Consider the following 18,938-nt stretch of genomic DNA (forward strand, 5'->3'; position numbering starts at 1 on the left):
CCTTGTCTGTTCCTAAGTCCGACCTGGTGCGGACGCTGCCTGATGCTAACTCACCAATGTGTGTAAGATTGCTCCTCACTTCCCCAATCGGAGCCCCACCCCATGGGTTGCTGAACTAGTGGGCAAGAGGTCCCATACCTCCTGATGGCTACCCCAGCACCTACCCTAGCCAATCCCAGTGAAAGGGCTCCTGTGTTATGTGCTCAATGAGTGTGTTTGTGGTTTACCAGTGATGACCTCCTCCGTATTCGAGATGAACGTTTATATTTTGATAGATCAGACTTTTCTAAATACCACATATGTTATTTTTAGGTTCTTTCATCTTTATTTTTCATGAATCAAAAAGGGGATGATTTGACATTTGATGTTTTCATATTTTTTACAAACTTTTTTTTTAATTTTTCACTGTTTTTAATAGTCCCCTTAGGGACCTGCAATCATCTGATCACTTGTGCTATATACAACAGTGCCTCTAAATCGCTGTATATAGCGGAAATCACAGTTTCCTTTGAAGGCCGGCAACATGCAGGTTTCAGAGGAGCGTGGCTGTCACAAGCCCAGAGGTCTTCAGCAGACCCCCTGCTGTAATAGTAATCCATCGGTGACCCGCGATCACATCATGGGTGCACTGATGGGAGCTGAAAATTGTGCATTCCTATGTTGACACGTATTAAATCCCGCTGTCAGAGATTGCCAGTGGGATTTAACAGGTTAACAATCGTGGCGGAGCTCTGCTCCACCCGTGATTGTTAGCCGCAGGTACTGGATGTAATACACAGCTAGTATCTGTCAGGTATAGAGCGAGCTCATCCCGAGTGCCTGCTCCATATATCTTCTTCCGTCATACGCCGTACATGTAGAGCAGAGGTCGAGAAGAGTTAAAGACGATGGGAGAACGCTTAACCAAATATGGAGGCTGTGACTACCCCCAAATGTATACTATAAAGAAACAAAACTAATAGCATTATAAAGGTGCCCAGCCACCTTACTGAAAGTGCAGCTATCAGGAGAAAATGAACTTTAGTTCTCCTTGGAGCCGCCAGCTTTCAATTAGGCAAGATATTACCGTCACGGCTGACAGCACTTAAGGGGGATTTACACACTACGATATCGTTAATATTTTATCGTCGGGGTCACGTTGTTAGTGACGCACATCCGGCGTCATTAACGATATCGCAGCGTGTGACACTTACCAGCGTCCTTAAGCGACCACAAAAATGGTGAAAATCGTTCACCATGGAGAGGTCGTCCCAAACTCAAAAATCTTCGCTTTGATTGGCCGGCCGCTTAGTGACGTCGCGGTGACGCCAAACGTCCCTCCCCTTGAGGGAGGGATTGTTCGACAGTCACAGCGCCGACGCCGACCAGGTAAGTGCGTGTGACGCTGCCGTAGCGATAATGTTCGCTGCGGCAGAGATCACACGATATAGCATGTGCGACGGGTGCGGATACTTACACGCTCGATATCGCTAGAAATTGCTAGCGATATCGTAGCGTGTAAAGCCCGCTTAAGAGCAGCAGCTGGAGATATGGAGAGTTCTACCATCCGAGCTGCTCTACCTTATGTCCCGGAGGATACCTCCTGCAGTGGCGGCTCCTATTTTAGCAACAGACCACAGGTGGCGTCACAAATAGAAACTTTTCTCCCCTGTAAATATTCCCTTCGTCCATCTTTATTGACACCGCCGGGGTCACGGAACCGGGCCTGGCCACTGTGACATTCCACCCCCTACTCTGGCCCAGTGACTAGTAACCCCCCCAGACCCCGTGGGCGTGTCACATAGTTTAGCTGTCAGTCAGTGCAGGGGGAAGTTACAGCCATTAATCTCAGTACTGTCAGTGGTGACTGTAATATCTTGCATGACTGAAAGCCGGAAGCCATCAAAATAAAGATAATTTTCTCCTGTCATCAGCCCATTCAGTTCTTTGTAATGCTATTTTCCTGCAGATTAAACTCTATATCTGAAGGTCAATAGCTTTATCAAACCTGACAGGTTACAATTGAAATATAAAAATCCTCTTCAATATTGTAATTTGATAACACTTATCAATGATCCTTGTTTTTTTCTCTAGGAGTCGTTATAAGACATGAACTGTATATGAGAGGTTTACACCAGGCGATTGAACGACGGGTTTTCCATGCAAGTGGATGGCTGAACCCCCAACCAGTGGTGGAATCTGAGAATGAAAATGCCTTAAAGCCCCCAGTGACCCATGCAGTGATCACCAACCTGGAACCAAATTCAGAATATGAGTTTTGCATTGTGACCACTAACATGGCCGGAAGTATCGCTTCAGAATGGGTGGTATTTAAAACAGCAGAGTCAGGTGATAATATCTATCTATCTATCTATCAATTAATCTATCTCCTCCCTGATAGTTTGGCACATTCTATCTGTACTAGCAGAATGCTAACAAGGAATCCAGTTTTTTCCCCTCCTAGAGGATTGAATTAGACTTGATACTTAAAGAGTGATTTAACTAAACAAAGTTATGACCCCTTGTAATGTACTCCATTATCTTATCTTGCTTCCTTTTCTCTCAAACTCTATACTGAAAGGGCTGTTTTCACTGCCTTGTTCATGCACTTAGAGCAGCTGTTTGAGGTCTGTTTTAACTGCCTTGTTCATGCACTTAGAGCAGCTGTTTTGAGGGCTCTTTTAACTGTCTTGTTCATGCACTTAGAGGAGCTGTTTTGAGGGCTGTTTTAACTGACTTGTTCATGCACTTAGATCAGCTGTTTTGAGGGCTGTTTTACCTGCCTTGTTCATGAACTTTAAGCAGCTGTTTTGAGATCTGTTTTAACTGCCTTGTTCATGCATTTGGAGCAGCTGTTTTCAGGGCTGTTTTAAGTGTCTTGTTCATGCACTTAGAGCAGCTGTTTTGAGGGATTTTTTAACTGCGTTGTTCATGCACTTAGAGGAGCTGTTTTGAGGGCTGTTTTAACTGCCTTATTCATGCCCTTAGAGCAGGTGTTTTGAGGTCTGTTTTAACTGCCTTGTTCATGCACTTAGATCAGCTGTTTTGAGGGCTGTTTTAACTGCCTTGTTCATGCACTTAGATCAGCTGTTTTGAGGGCTGTTTTAACTGCCTTGTTCATGCACTTAGAGCAGCTGTTTTGAGGGATTTTTTTAACTGCGTTGTTCATGCACTTAGAGGAGGTGTTTTGAGGGCTGTTTTATCTGCCTTGTTCATGCACTTAGAGCAGGTGTTTTGAGGGCTTTTTTAACTGCCGTGTTCATGCACTTACAACAACTGTCTGTTTTGAGGTCTATCAAATATCCTGTACCCCAGTGTCAGGCTCTCTGCTCTCCTCCCCTTTGCTCAGATAATATTGGCAGAGAAAGAGAGGTTGTAAATAGTGTCTAAACATAGGGAAGGGGAGCAGAGACGCTCATACAGGGTTCTGGATATTTGCTTAACCTGAATTTCAAAACAACTGTTCTAAATGCACAAACAAGGCAGCTGAAACAGCCCCTTTAGCACAGACTTTGATAGAAAAGGAAGCAAGATAAGATAAATGAGTACATTGCATTGCTTCATAACTTTGCAAAAGCTGAATAATTAGAATTTAAAGAGTAACTTGTTTAGATTTGTTATTGTGTCCTTCCTTTCTATTCCTCCTGGATCAACATATCTCAAGATGCATAGTCCCAGATGACCAGCTTGAAGTAAAACATGCTTTATTGGGAGATGTTTATGCTGTAAGTGGCCTAGGGGTAGTGATATGATTTGCAGACAGTCAAGGATTTTGCTAGTATGTACTGATAATGTATTGAAGTTTTTACTTTAAGAAATTTAAGACCTTAATGAAAGGTGAGTGTTGACACATCGGTATAAGGACTATATGGAAGCATATATCGTGGCCTCATTGGAAATTATTATGAAACTACGGTATATAGCACTTCATTTCTCCTGCGGTAGTGTTGCAGAACACTTGCTGATGGATCTTACCTCAGATCACAGCTGAATAACAAGAATTTAAAGGGGTTGTTCCCTTTCACTAAATTCCTGTCTCCGGTGCAGTTTCGTATAAAATAAAGCAAATTGCACTTTACTCATCGTCACTCGGTCCATCAATGATTCTCTGCCACTACTCCTGCTGTCTGGCATTGACTCCAGTGCTGACATTATGTCGATAGCACGGCAACCAATCAGAGAGCTCTGCAGCTCTGTCAGTGTAGATGGAACCCCCCTCTCAGAACCAATGAGCTCACTGATAGGCTGTTGTGCTATTGACGTGACATCAGCGCTACAGCTAATGCCATACACTGGGAGTAGAGGCAGAGACGTCCCGGTGGACCCAGGATCAGTGCGTAAAGAAAGGTTTGTTTGTCTGACACCAAACCAAGATTTCCTTAAAAGGAACAACCCCTTAAGCAGCGAGACACTTTATAGTAAGTGTAATATTGGAGACTCTTGTAACGAAAAAGGGTCTTCCAAAGGAAAGAACCCCTCAAAATGTTCTATCTTGATACATGCAGATTATGGTTCCATAATGATGACTAAATTGACCAATACTCCATTTACAGAACCCATATACATGGCGCCTCCATCTGTATTTGCACTTTCATCAAATTCTCTAAATGTGTCCTGGGAGAAGCCAAGCAACAATGTCGCAAGAGGGGAGATTTCTGGTTATACAATCAACATGGTGTCCAGGGATCAAGTTGAGAAATTGGACACAAGAGGAGCTTCTTCTCAGGTACGTCCACTGCCTTCCCTGGTATAATCTTCCGGGAGACCAATTTACCAGTGAAGCATTTACTAGAGGATGCATGTAGAGCACCTACGGGCATGTGGGGCCTCCATAGATCAGATCGTTTTCCACACAATCCCACAAATGATAGATTGAGATGTGGGAAATTGGAGACAAGTCATCACCTTGATCACTTTGTCAGTTCCTCAAACCATTCCTGACAGTTCTTGCAGTGCAGCAAGGTTATTATCCTGCTGAAAATGGCAATGCCATTTGGAAATATGGCTGCCATGATGGGCGGTACTTAAATTTGTTCTGTTAAACAATTAAACAAACAAATTTGTTCTGTTCTGTTGGTCTGTTAAATTTTTGGTTATTGTCACATCCACCTGATGCCAGGACCCATAGTTTCCCATCAAGACATTACCCCATCACACCATCTCCACCGGCTTGTCTTCTTTCCATCCCATCAGTGCATCCTAATGCCACCTCTTTCCCCGGTAAGTGATGCTCGTGCACTCGGTCGTCCATGTGATATCAAAGAAAACGCGATTCACTATATCGTGCCACCTAGTTACAGTACATTGCTCCACAATCCAGTTCTGAAGCTGACGTGCCAATTATAGACTCTTTCTGAACTGGTCAAGGGTCAACATGGACACTACATGGTTTGCAGTTAATTAGCCCTATATACAGTAAATTGTGATGCTTTGCGTGTATGTTATAGAAAGCAGTGACAACTTCTGTAATTTTTACTGTATTAGCTCTCTTCTGAGATCAGACCAGATGTACTTCTCTTCACTTCCTATGCCCAGCTATGAGCCTTGGTTAAAGATGAACCTTTCACTGATTTACATTCACATACTTTCATTCCACAAGACCTGCTGTATACCAGAAACACCACACAAGTCCCGCTATATACCAGAACATCCCAGAAGTCCTGCCGTATGCTAGGAACATCCAACATGGCCTGACATATTCCAGAAACACCCCACAAATCTGCTGTATAGCGTGAACATCCCACAAGACCTTCTGTATACCAGGAAGATCCCACAAGACCTGCTTTATAACGGGAACATCGAACAAGACCTTCTGTATACTAGGAACACCTCTCATGGCCTACATAACAGGAACATCCCACAATACATGCTGTATTTTGGTGACACCCAACAAGACCTTCTACCGTAGACTGGGAAAACCTCACAAGACCTAAGGTACATGGTGAACATCCCACAAGACCTGACATATACTAGGAACATCCCACAAGACCTGCTGTATAGCAGGAAATTAACACAAAACCTGGAACTCTCTACAGGACTGGGATATACCTGGAACTCACCACAAGACCTGCTGTATACGGGGAACATCCTGCAAGACCTACTGCATATCAGGAACACCCCAGAAGACCTGCCATATACCAGGAACATCACACAAGATTTTCCATACACCAAAAACACCCCACAAGAACAGCTGTAATCCGGAAAGATCACACAAGACCTGCTGTATACTGGGAACATCTCACACGATCTGGTGTATATCAGAAGCATCCTACAAAACCAGCTTTGTACTGGGAACATACTAGAACACCTGCTGTATGCCAGCCTCATCCCACAAGACCTGTTATATACCGGGAACATCCCACAAGTCCTGTCGTATACTGAGAACACCCAACAAGACCTTCTGTATACTGGAAACATCCCACAAGACCTACTGTATACCGGGAACACTTTAAAAGAGCCGCCGTATACTAGGAACTCCCTACAAGACCTGTCCTATACCAGGAACTCCCTATAAAACCTGCCGTATATCGGGAACTCCTTACAAGACCTGCTGTATACAGTCCCTGACAGACGTTCTGTCGCTTATCCATGTTATGTAAGTAAAAGCTTATAACCTTACTTTAAATTCATCCATTGGTTTCATAAATTTCTCTTTTGAAAGCTGAAACCCTCCCAAATTTGGTTTAGGTTCTGAAAATAAAGTTGCTGCAAAGCTGAAATATTGATCATTTAATGAACACAGAAAGGTCAGATTTTAGCAAGACAAAAGTTTTGTCGCTTTGTCATATAATGCACCCAATCCTAGTTCACATCCTCACCTGTGCTCACTAAAGGATCAATTAATTAGTCGGTGTGTATAAAAAGAAACCCAGCACCCCAGACCTTCAGTTGAACTGTAACTTGACCTCTGACAATTATGCCAAAAATCCACCCTGCGACCAAAGCCTTGATTATCAAGAGGCTGAAGACCAGATCCACTGTAGAGGTGGCTGGCACCTTTAATATGTCTCAGCGTCAAGTACAAAGAATCAAAAAAAGATTTGAAGAGACTGGAGATGTTTTTGACAAGCCCAGGTCCAGCAGACCCCGCAAGACAACTGCTCAGGAGGAACGTTTGTCGGTTAGAAAATTCAAAGCCAGCCCCTCTTCCACTGCAGCAGAGCTCCAACAGGCCTGGTCACCTCAAGACGCTGTGTCAACTAGAACAGTTTGTAGGTTTCTATATCGAAATGGCCTCCATGGTCAAATCAGTGCCAAGAAGCCAGCACTAAACAAAAGGCTATTAAAAAAAAACGTGTGGCATTTGCCAAGTCCCACAGCCTGCTAAACAGATGGACGCTGGAAAAGTGGCAGAAGGTGGATTTCTCTGATGAATCTTCAGTTGAATTATACCACAGCCACCGCAAATACTGCAGGAGACCTACTGGAGCCCGTATGGATCCAGAAAACAGTTTAGTTTGGTGGTGGAAAGATTATGGTCTGGGGTTACATTCAGTATGGGGGTGTGCGAAACATTTACAAGGTGGAAGGCGATATCAATAGCCTAAAATATCAAGAAGTATTAGCTACCTCTTATATTTCCAATCATAAAAGGGGTCAAATTCTGCAGCAGGATGGTGCTCCATCTCATACATCCAAGATCAAGATGCTCAAGGACTTCCAGCCCAGTCACCAGACATGAACATCATTGAGCATGTTTGGGGTAGGATGAAAGAGGAAGCTTGGAAGACAAAACCAAAGAATCTAGATGAACTCTGGGAGGCATGTAAGACTGCATTCTTTGCTATTCCTGATGACTTCATCAATAAATTGTATGAATCATTGTTGAACCGCATGGATGCAGTCCTTCAAGCTCATGGAAGTCACACAAAATATTAATTATGGCTCTAATAGCACCACAACTTCATTTACCAATGTTATGTAACATATCTTTGTATTAGAAGTTAATTGTTTGAATTTCACATTACTTTCTGTGGGCGACAAAACATTTGTTTCTCCAAAATCTGACCTTTCTGTGTTCATTAAATGATCAATATTTGAGCTCTGCAGCAACTTTATTTTCATAACCTAAACCAAATTTGGGATTGTTTTAGCTTTCAAAAGAGTAATTTATGAAACCAATGGATGGATTTAAAGTCAGGTTATAAGCTTTTATTTACATAACATGGATAAGCGACAGAACGTCTGTCAGGGACTGTACCAGGAACTCCCTATGAAACCTGCTGTATATGGGAACACCCAACAAGACATCATTTTGGAGATATTCTGACCCAATCAGCTACCAATTTCAATTTGACCATTGTTGATCTTCCAGATCCTTACATTTGCCCATTTTTACTGCTTTCAAAACACAAACGTGAAGATTTCACCGTTTACTTACTGCTTAATATATCTCACACCGGAGAGGAGCCATTGTCACCAAATAATCAATATTCTTCACTAAACCTGTTGGTGTTTTTTGTGGTGGGTGATCAGTGTATACACATCACACACATGTGCATGCAGCAATTGAGTTAGCTTTGATCTTTTCACGCTGGGTTTCCCTCCCTCCAGGTGCTGTATGTAGCGGAGAGTCATGAAGTCTATTATGAAGTGACAGGACTGGAGGCCTACCATGATTACGCCTTCACCGTCACCCTCTGCAATAAGATGGGTTGTGTGACAAGTAAACCTGCCATGGGAAAGACTTTAGCTTCAGGTAAGAGGTTTATATAAACTCTCCATCACCCAGAAATGAATCAGAAACACATGACCTACAGTAAGCTCGGCGAGATTTTATAGATTGTGAGCTATGTGCCAAGGAAAGATAAAATTATATACTCAGGGACCACGGTCAGAGTGTCCATGTCAATGCTATGGAATTAGCAAATATTATACAGATGTAGCTCAACTAGAAAAAGCCCCAAATGTTTTAGTTATAAAAGGGTTAAAGAGCATGTCCACATTTTAAGTCATATTTGCAGTTTTTGTATGGCTATAACCTACATCAGATGGTCAGTCATTTGTCAATGCTTTGTATTGCATTTGTGCCTCCCCCGTGCCAGCAACTGGGCTGCTCGGATCCGGATCCGCGGTGGCTCGAGGGGTGTCCGGACCAGGGGGTCGTGCGGAAACCCAAATGAAGGGGGTATTTACAGGGGATTTTGTTTAGAGTTCGTGACGCCACCCGTGGTGCGAGGTAAGGTGGAGTACCACCTCTGCAGTTGGGAGTACCCGTGGGCGATGGACTGGGGCAGCCAGGTGTTAGAACCCTCAACGGGTAGGGAGGATGCCCCGGGACTCGGTGACGGGTGTTTGGGGAGTGCCGTTGGGTGCATAGGGGTCACTTTCGTACTCACTCAGTCCATAAAGCTGACACTGACAACTGGATAAACCAAAGTTCTGGATACCGCTGCCGCTGAGGGGAGCTAGTTCGGGTCCCATCCCCAATGGTGCTGCCTGGTGATCCGTGACCTTCCTCCTGACACTAAGTTTACTTCTCTGTTGGTCCCAGTAGTATGGAACTAGTCGGGTCCCACTCCCCACTATGGCTAAGTGTGGGAGCTTACTCTCAGGGTTCACGCTTGGGATTTCCTGGACCGTTTGAGTGGAAAGTCCTATCCCCCTCATTGCGCTAGTACCCTGATTCTGGAGCGAGTGGAGAGCGGATCTTGAATGATCCGTTCTCATCGGGTAAATTGTCAGGTTGCCTGAAGCTACTCCCTGACCTAGGGTCAACGTACCCCGTCCTACCCTAGTCCCATCCCGGTGATGGTACAAGGCCACCGGCTGTCCTCCTCGACAGTTCCGTGCCCCTTGTCACGATCCCCTGCGACCGGGGGTCCAGCTCCTACTAGGTCCAGAACCACCGTCTGCTACCTACGTGTTTCCAAGGAGCTCGGCTACTGACCTCCTCTTTCCTTCCCTTCCCACACTCTACTCTCCAACTGCTCTGACACTTCTGACCTTCCTTAACCAACCCCCCAAGTGGGCGACCCTATTCCACTCAGGCCGTCCACTGGTGTGTCTGGTGGGTGTGGTGCAGAGTGTACCTTAGGATTTTAATCAGCTGATGTAGGCAACAACATGTAGTTGGGGACCCGCAATCAAGGAGGATGCAGATATTGCACGGGAGGGCAGATTATGCAATACCCTGTGACGACCCGATAGTCCAGGGGCGTCTCACATCACTTGTTCTTACGGTTACAGCTGTATTTGATGCGCCCACCGGGGCCATGGGGGTTACTCGTACCGGTCCAAGGCTTCTTGGGGATGTCACGGCGACAGGGCCCGATTCCGTGACCCTGGTGGTGGTCGTTAATAAGGATGGGGGATGATGAGGTAGTAGTTATAGTTTGTCATGACGCCACTTGTAGCACTCAGCCAGAGATAGCCGATGCTGCAGGATAGGATAGGACCTCTGGAGCAGATGGTGATGCAGCTTGGTTGGTATAGTTCTCCACAAGTAGAGCTGGGCCCCAGGGCCGATGGGCATAGTAGTCTATGATGGCGAGGATGCAGGGCTCGGGGCGCACGCGAATAACGGAGCAACACAGGGATGCAGTCTCAATGTTTTTACTCACTGTAGCAGGTTCCAAGGTTACAAGACTAGTCAGTGACCACCCTTGTAGTGCTGGATTCCACTGTGACCAGCCCCAGTCGATCCAGGATGTCTCGGAGGTCAAGACCGGTGCACCCTTCTTATGTGCCTTTCCTGGTCATCTTCCTGCGCTGACTTCTCACCCTCCTGTCCTGTGCCTACGCACACAGTGCCCTGAGTCGGTGCCCGAGGACCTTGTCAGGTAGCTTGAAGCTCTGTCCCTTGGCCCTCTGTGAACACCTTCCAGCGGATTCGTGTGCGAAGTTGGCTTCAGTACTAGGTGTCCTTAACCTCTGGTTTTACTAGCAGAGCACGTTAGTTTTTCTTCTCTAGTCTAGGGACCAGTCCCCGTTCTGCAGCCAAGTCCCTCCACTACGATACGTCATATGTGGAATGAGTCCACGGGAGTCTGGCGCACTCCCCGTGGGCCCTTGGGTCCTTTCTGTCTTGCGCCTAGGTCGAGCTTCTCCAGCCCCAGATCATAGGTCTTCACTCCTCCACTGCTTCTTCTCTTCTCCCTCTCTCTCTGACTCACTATAGTGTCCTCCCACTCACTAGACTCCACCCCCAGGCCCATCAGATTAGGGGGAGGGAGGTGTCATCACCAGTGGTGGCTATACATAGCATTAATGGCACCAAGCCCTAACCCCGACCCGGTGGGGAGCTGCTAACTGTGGGTGTTGTGAGTTTGTGTGTGTACCGGTGGATGACCTCTTCCTTACCCAGGGATGGGATACCACACCTCTGGCTAAGGTGCAGTACCTCTGTGGTGACTGAAGCCTCAGGGGCGTAACATATTAAAAATTATACTACTGGAAACATTCAGAAAACCTATTTATACATAAATTATTTAATGTATGTATGGAGTGACTCCGCAGCAGAACAGTGAGTGCAGCTCTAGAGTATGATACAGGATGTAACTCAGGATCAGTACAGGATAAGTAATGTAATGTATGTACACAGTGACTGCACCAGCAGAAGAGTGAGTTCAGCTCTGGAGTATAATACAGGATGTAACTAAGAATCAGTACAAGATAAGTAATGTAATGTATGTACTCAGTGACTGCACCAGCAGAATAGTGAGTTCAGCTCTGGAGTATAATACAGGATGTAACTAAGAATCAGTACAGGATAAGTAATGTAATGTATGTACACAGTGACCCCACCAGCAGAATAACGAGTGCAGCTCTACAGTATAATACAGGGTGTAACTTCGGATCAGTAATGTAATATATGTACTCAGTTACTCCACCAGCAGAATAGTGAGTGCAGCTCTGGAGTATAATACAGGATGTAACTCAGAATCAGTACAGGAGCAGTAATGTAATGTATGTACACAGTGAATTCAACTGCAGAATAGTGAGTGCAGCTCTGGAGTAAAATACAGGATATAACTTAGGATTAGTACAGGATCAGTAATGTAATGCATGTACACAGTGACTGCACGAGCAGAATAGTGAGTGCAGCTCTGGGGTATAATACACAATGTTACTCAAAACTAGGGCAAAATAATCACTTAAATGCAAGTTAAAGTACCATCTATCTATCTATGTATCTATCTATGTATCTATCTATCTATCTATCTATCTATCTATCTATCCCTCTATCTATCTATGTATCTATCTATCTATCTATCTATCTATCCCTCTATCTATCTATGTATCTATCTATCTATCTATCTATCTATCCCTCTATCTATCCATCTATCTATCTATCTCTCTATCTATCTATGTATCTATCTATCTATGTATCTATCTATCTATCTATCTATCTATGTATCTATCTATCTATCTATCTATCTATCTATCTATGCCTCTATCTATCTATCTATCCCTCTATTTATCTATCTATCTACCTATCTATCTATCCCTCTATCTATCTATGTATCTATCTATCTATGTATCTATCTATCTATGTATCTATCTATCTATCTATCTATCTATCTATCTATCTATCTATCTATCTATCTATCTATCTATCTATCTATGTATCTATCTATCTTATCTATCTATCTATCTATCTATGCCTCTATATATCTATCTATCTATCTATTATCTATCCCTTTATCTATCTATCTACCTATCTATCTATCCCTCTATCTATCTATGTATCTATCTATCTATGTATCTATCTATCTATGTATCTATCTATCTATCTATCTATCTATGTATCTATCTATCTTATCTATCTATCTATCTATGCCTCTATCTATCTATCTATCTATCTATTATCTATCCCTTTATCTATCTATCTATCTATCTATCTATCTATCTATCTATCTATCTATCTATCTATCTATCTATCCCTCTATCCCTCTATCTATCTATCTATCTATCTATCTATCTATCTATCTATCTATCTATCCCTCTATCTATCTATCTATCTATCTATCCCTTTATCTATCTATCTATCTATCCCTCTATCTATCTATCTATCTATCCCTCTATCTATCCCTCTATCTATCCCTCTATCTATCTATCCCTCTATCTATCTCTCTATCCCTCCATCTATCTATCCCTCTATCTATCCCTCTATCTATCTATCGTATCCATCTATCTATCTATCTATCCCTCTATCTATCCCTCTATCTATCTATCTATCTATCTATCTATCTATCTATCCCTCTATCTATCTATCTATCTATCTATCTATCTATATATCTATCCCTCTATCTATCTATCTATCTATCTATCTATCTATCTATCTATCTATCTATCTATCCCTCTATCTATCTATCCATCTATCTATCTATCTATCTATCTATCCCTCTATCTATCTATCTATCTATCTATCCCTCTATCTATCTATCTATCCCTCTATCTATCTATCTATCTATCTATCTATCTATCTATCTATCCCTCTATCTATCTATCTATCTATCTATCCCTCTATCTATCTATCTATCTATCTATCTATCTATCTATCTATCTATCTATCTATCCCTCTATCTATCCCTCTATCTATCCCTCTATCTATCTATCTATCTATCTATCTATCTATCTATCTATCTATCTATCTATCTATCTATCTATCTATCCCTCTATCTATCTATCTATCTATCTATCCCTCTATCTATCTATCTATCTATCTATCTATCTATCTATCTATCTATCTATCTATCTTTCTATCCCTCTATCTATCTATCTATCTATCTATCCCTCTATCTATCTATCTATCTATCTATCTATCTATCTATCCCTCTATCTATCTATCTATCTATCTATCTATCTATCTATCTATCCCTCTATCTATCTATCTATCTATCTATCTATCTATCTATCTATCTATCTACAGTATCTATCTATCTATCTATCTATCTATCTATCTATCTATCTATCTATCCTTCTATCTATCTATCTATCTATCTATCTATCTATCTATCTATCTATCTATCTATCTATCCCTCTATCTATCTATCTATCTATCCCTCTATCTATCTATCTATCTATCTATCTATCTATCTATCTATCTATCTATCTATCTATCTATCTATCTATCTATCCCTCTATCTATCCCTCTATCTATCCCTCTATCTATCTATCTATCTATCCCTCTATCTATCTATCTATCTATCTATCTATCTATCAGTAAAAAAAAAAATGGTTTCCCTTGCCGTTCTCTTTAGCCTGTCATCTTCTCTGGCCTTTTTCATGGCAATTAAGATCACAGATGCTAATGTAAGGCAGCTATTTTTCCAGAAGCCCTTACATCTGGCTCCCTGGCAGATCCGCACAGCAGCTGTATTGGATGGCTCGGAGTTGCCTCTGGGTCTTGTGGGGTAATGATGCTGATGGGCTGTCTTGTCTGTCTTACAAACTACAATGTGATGTTGATTCGGATTCCCCTCTTGATGCTAAGTAAATTGTGCATTTTTGTCAGCTTCCGCGCAGGATGTCATGTTGATAGTTTTTGCTGCCTGCATACAGTATGTTGGTGAATGTTAGATCCCATTAGGTTACTCGCAGCTGTCTAGCTGTAATCTCAGCGAGGATCTGAGGCTTCTCAGATATTACACTTAGCATATTGCACTTATAAAATATACTCCGCTGCGCTCGCTGCAAGACGCACAATGTGCTCCATTGACATTCTAATAAGCCCATTTTTCAGAATGAAAATCATCATTATTAAATAATAAAGATGGCACAAAAAGTAACAATGGGCTGTAAATAAATAAATAAATCTTTATTTTTATATAGCACAAACGTATTCCGCAGCGCTTTACATACATCAGGAACACTGTCCCCATTGGGGCTCACAATCTAAATTCCCTATCAGTAATGTCTTTGGAGTGTTGGAGGAAACCGGAGAACCCGGAGGAAACCCACGCAAACACGGGGAGAACATACAAACTCCAGACAGATGGTGTCCTTGGTGGGATTCTAACCCAGGACCCCGGCGCTGCAAGACTGCAATGCTAACCACTGAGCCACTTCAAGACTGCAGTGCTAACCACTGAGCCACCGTGCCGCCCAGTAATGGGAGGGATCCAAATTTTTCTTGTAATAATAATAGTTCTAATATTAAGATTAATAAAACAGAATCTTTAAATAGTCATTAATTTCAACAGACGTTCCATAAATAATAATGCATGTGAATTTAAGAAACTTTGTAATACATCAGAGGAAATAAATATGCTTCTTTCTCCACTTATGAGCCACTTTTCTCCTCCTCACCTCCTGAAAAGAGCTAAATACCACATTGCATCACACTGAAAGATCAGATTACATCTCTTTGAAGTCTATGTGGAGAGATGCCATGAAGAGGTGGGATGAGTAAAGTGAGCACAGAGAGTGCCACGATTCCTCGATGCAGAGCATCTTGCACACTAGGAGACGCTCTGCTGTGTTTTCCTGGGCGACTGAGCTGGCAGGTTGATTGACAGCGCAGGATTTCATGCTTGTTCTGGAGAGGTGCTGATTGCTCAGGTGTTTCATCTTGCTGGTAATTGCTTTTTCTTCTTTACTGAGCATGCTCCTCCAGAACCTTGCCAGTCGTACATTCTGGTTTCGTTGTTGTGCTGTTGGCCTGTGTTTATGCTAGTGTTCTCATTTATTGTTTCTTGACCCCGGACTATTGTTTTGAGTATTCTCTGCCCACTCCCTGTTCCTGTCGTGACCTCCTGGCCTTAGATCTTGGACCGCAACCTGACCACTTCTCAGTTTACTCTCTGAACCTATCACGTGCCTTCTTGGAATTCTGACCCCTGGATTGTGACCTGACTTCACCTCTGTGTGCTCTCTGAATCCATATGTGTCCTCCTTTTAGCAGACTCTGGCTTTCCTGACTACTCTTCTGTTTGTACAACCTGTAAGTAGTGACTTCATTACAGAGAGGGTGTTGAAACTTTCTACTAAGTGTTTTAGCTCACATCAGAGCTGGATTCACACTTACACTACTCAGTACTGCTGTGTAATATCCTCCATTCTGCTGCTGCTGCTGCTTTTAAATTGGGCTACATAGAAACAAGAGTGAACGAATCCCTCATTTCTGAATGTTTTGTATGGGAGACATCATAGCAACATCAGACAGGGAAAAATCAAATATAGAGCCTTCCGAAGGGAAAAATACGTGAAAAATGCAGGTTACAAGTCTTATAATGTCCAGAGGCAGAGTTGTCATGTACACACAGATGACAGGTAATGGACAAATTTTACAAGTGGAAATTAATTCTAGTCGAACTCTGCAAAAAACTGTATTTTCCCGAATACAGATTTTTTTTCCTTCGTAATTTGTTACTGCTTGTTGGTTGCCATTTTTCTGAACCAAAACAAGGTTAAAATAAACAAAACTACTAAGGCTACATTCACACGACCGATCCGTTTTTGCGGTCCGCAAAAATGGTCCGTTTTTTTTCATGGATGCGTCCGTGTGTCATCCGTGTGCCTTCCGTTTTTTTTGCGGACCGCAAAAAACGGAAGCAGCAAGAAAGAAATAGATGAGTAGATATAGAGATGGATAGATAGATATAGAGACAGAGAGATAGAGTGATGAATAAATAGAGGGATAGATAGATAGATACTGTAGATAGATAGATGGATAGATGAATAGATAGAGGGATAGATAGATAGATAGATAGATAGATAGATACTGTAGATAGATAGATAGATAGATAGAGGGATAGCTAGTTAATGGATAGATGAATAGATAGATGAGAAAGACATATATAATGTCCTACCCCCCTCCATATTCTAAGCTGGCACCCTTTAGTGACTTTCATGTGGCACTAAAGGGTGCTTAGCCTTGTATTTAGCCAAAAAATACATAAATAATTAAAAAAAACGGGCTCCCCCCTATCTTTTGTAGCCAGCTAGGGTAAAGCAGACGGCTGCAGCCTGCAGACCACAGCTGGCAGCTTCACCTTGGCTGATGATCCAAAACAGAGGGCACCCCACGCTGTTATTTTAAATTAAATAAATAATTTAAAACAAAAAACACAGGGTCCCCCCAAATTGGATCACCATCCAAGGTAAAGCAGACAGCTGTGGTCTGGTATTCTCAGACTAGGGAGGTCCACTGTTATTGCACATTCCCCAGCTTAAAAATAGCAGCCCACAGCCGCCCCAGAAGTGGCGCATCCATTAGATGCGCCAATCCTGGCGCTTTGCCCCAACTCATCCCGTTGCCCTGGTGTGGTGGCAAACGAGGTAATATATGGGGTTGCTGCGAGATGTGTAATGTCACCTGGCATCAAGCCCTGGGGTTACTGCTGTTACGCGTCCATCAGATACCTGACATCACTAACCCAGTCAGTAATAAAAAATAGACAACAAAAAAAGTTTTATTTGAAAAAACACTCCCCAAAACATTCCCTCTTTCACCAATTTATTGACAAGAACAATCAAATCTGGGTCCGGCGTAATCCAATAAGGGAGTCTTACAACGATCTGTATCATAGTCACTGTCCCAGTCAATGAAGAACATAACATTCCCCATTGGCTGGGAGAGCAATGCAGTGACCTGAGCTAACATCAATAGGTGAGCCCAGGTCACTGCAGAGGATGACGAGCGCTGCTGTCAGGAGGTTAGATGAGATCATTACCTGCTGTGACGATCTCCTGTACTCCTGACATCAGTGCTGTCACTGACTTCTTTGCCCACCGCATTCTCAGCAGTATCGTGGGAGCCCGTGACGTCACCACTAGTGACAGTTTCGGCCCGCCCGCTTGACGTGACGTGGAACGCAGCCAACATAGAAGGCAGTGACAGTGCTGACGTCAGGAGGCAGGAGATCGTCACAGCAGGTAATGATCTCATCTAACCTCCTGACAGCAGCGCTCGTCATCACCGCAGCTGCACGCACTGCAGTGTGACCTCCGTCGGGTGCCCATGCAGTCTGTGTCCCGCTCCCTGCCAGCCCCGCGGCTTCACGCACTGCAGTGTGAGAAGCCTCTGATACTGCTGTGTAGCCAGACACTGACGCATTGCAGTGCGGGCAGCCGCGGGGCTGGCAGGGAGCGGGACACAGAGTGATGAGAAGCAGCACTCGTCATCCCCGTGGCTGCACGCACTGCTGTGTGAGAAGCTGCTGATACTGCGGTGCGAGCAGCTGCGGGGCTGGCAGGGAGCGGGACACAGACTGCCGGGGCTCCTGACGGAGGTCACACGGAAGTGCTTCCGTGCGACTTCCAGGGATTTTTGCAGGCCCATTGACTTGTATTGAGTCACGGTCCATTATTACGGAACAGAATAGGACATGTTCCATAATAACGGAGCGGACATACGGCATCCAATGTGTTTTTTTGTAGGATCGGATGAATACGGAAGTGTTTCCGTGTGTCATCCGATCCTACACAAAAGACATTGAAAAGATGATCCTGTCCGTGGGTCCGCATAAAAACAGGAACTGACCAGGACAAACGGAACGGTCATGTGAATGAGCCCTAATACTGACGTCACTGTTCATCTTTACAACTGCCCTCACTGCTCGCTACCCGCCATGGTCCTCAGTGCCTCTTTGTTCTGCCATCTCGTGCAACATCTCCGGTGTCTTCACTCTAGGCCAGGTCTTCCAGCTGCAACAAGGTCTTGAAGGTCACCGTGCATCATAAAGTCGCAACTTTGTAAGGTTGCAACATACTTTGTAATGTTATCACATTTATACGTCAGCACAATATGCAGTCATGTCGAGGAACTGATTGAATTGGTAAGGCCCGGCTTAGAGTGAAGACATCGATGATGTTGCTCGCAAAGTTGGAATAAAGAGGCAAGGAGGACCAGCCAGTGTAGAGTGTGTAGTGTGGGCGGCCATACAGGTGAACATTGAGATATTCGTTTTTAAGGGTTTTTTTTGTCCCACTACATAATAAGGAGCATTCAAAATAATAACAACACTAATTAACGTGATTTGGCTTTAGTATATGCCCTCATCATCTCCTGCCTC

At 43.5% G+C, this 18,938-nt stretch overlaps 1 protein-coding gene across 1 annotated transcript in view; it reads left to right on the forward strand.

Moving 5' to 3' along the window:
• USH2A (usherin) overlaps positions 1-18,938 on the forward strand; it is a 1,098,211-nt gene that overhangs the window by 246,171 nt on the left and 833,102 nt on the right. Inside the window, exons 17-19 of the mRNA XM_075339131.1 lie at positions 2,074-2,328; positions 4,533-4,705; positions 8,533-8,677. Of these exons, the coding sequence (XP_075195246.1) occupies positions 2,074-2,328; positions 4,533-4,705; positions 8,533-8,677 (573 nt within the window). The remainder of the gene's footprint in view (positions 1-2,073; positions 2,329-4,532; positions 4,706-8,532; positions 8,678-18,938) is intronic.

The sequence above is a fragment of the Anomaloglossus baeobatrachus genome, chromosome 3, assembly GCF_048569485.1.
Source record: "Anomaloglossus baeobatrachus isolate aAnoBae1 chromosome 3, aAnoBae1.hap1, whole genome shotgun sequence".
NCBI lineage: Eukaryota > Metazoa > Chordata > Amphibia > Anura > Aromobatidae > Anomaloglossus > Anomaloglossus baeobatrachus.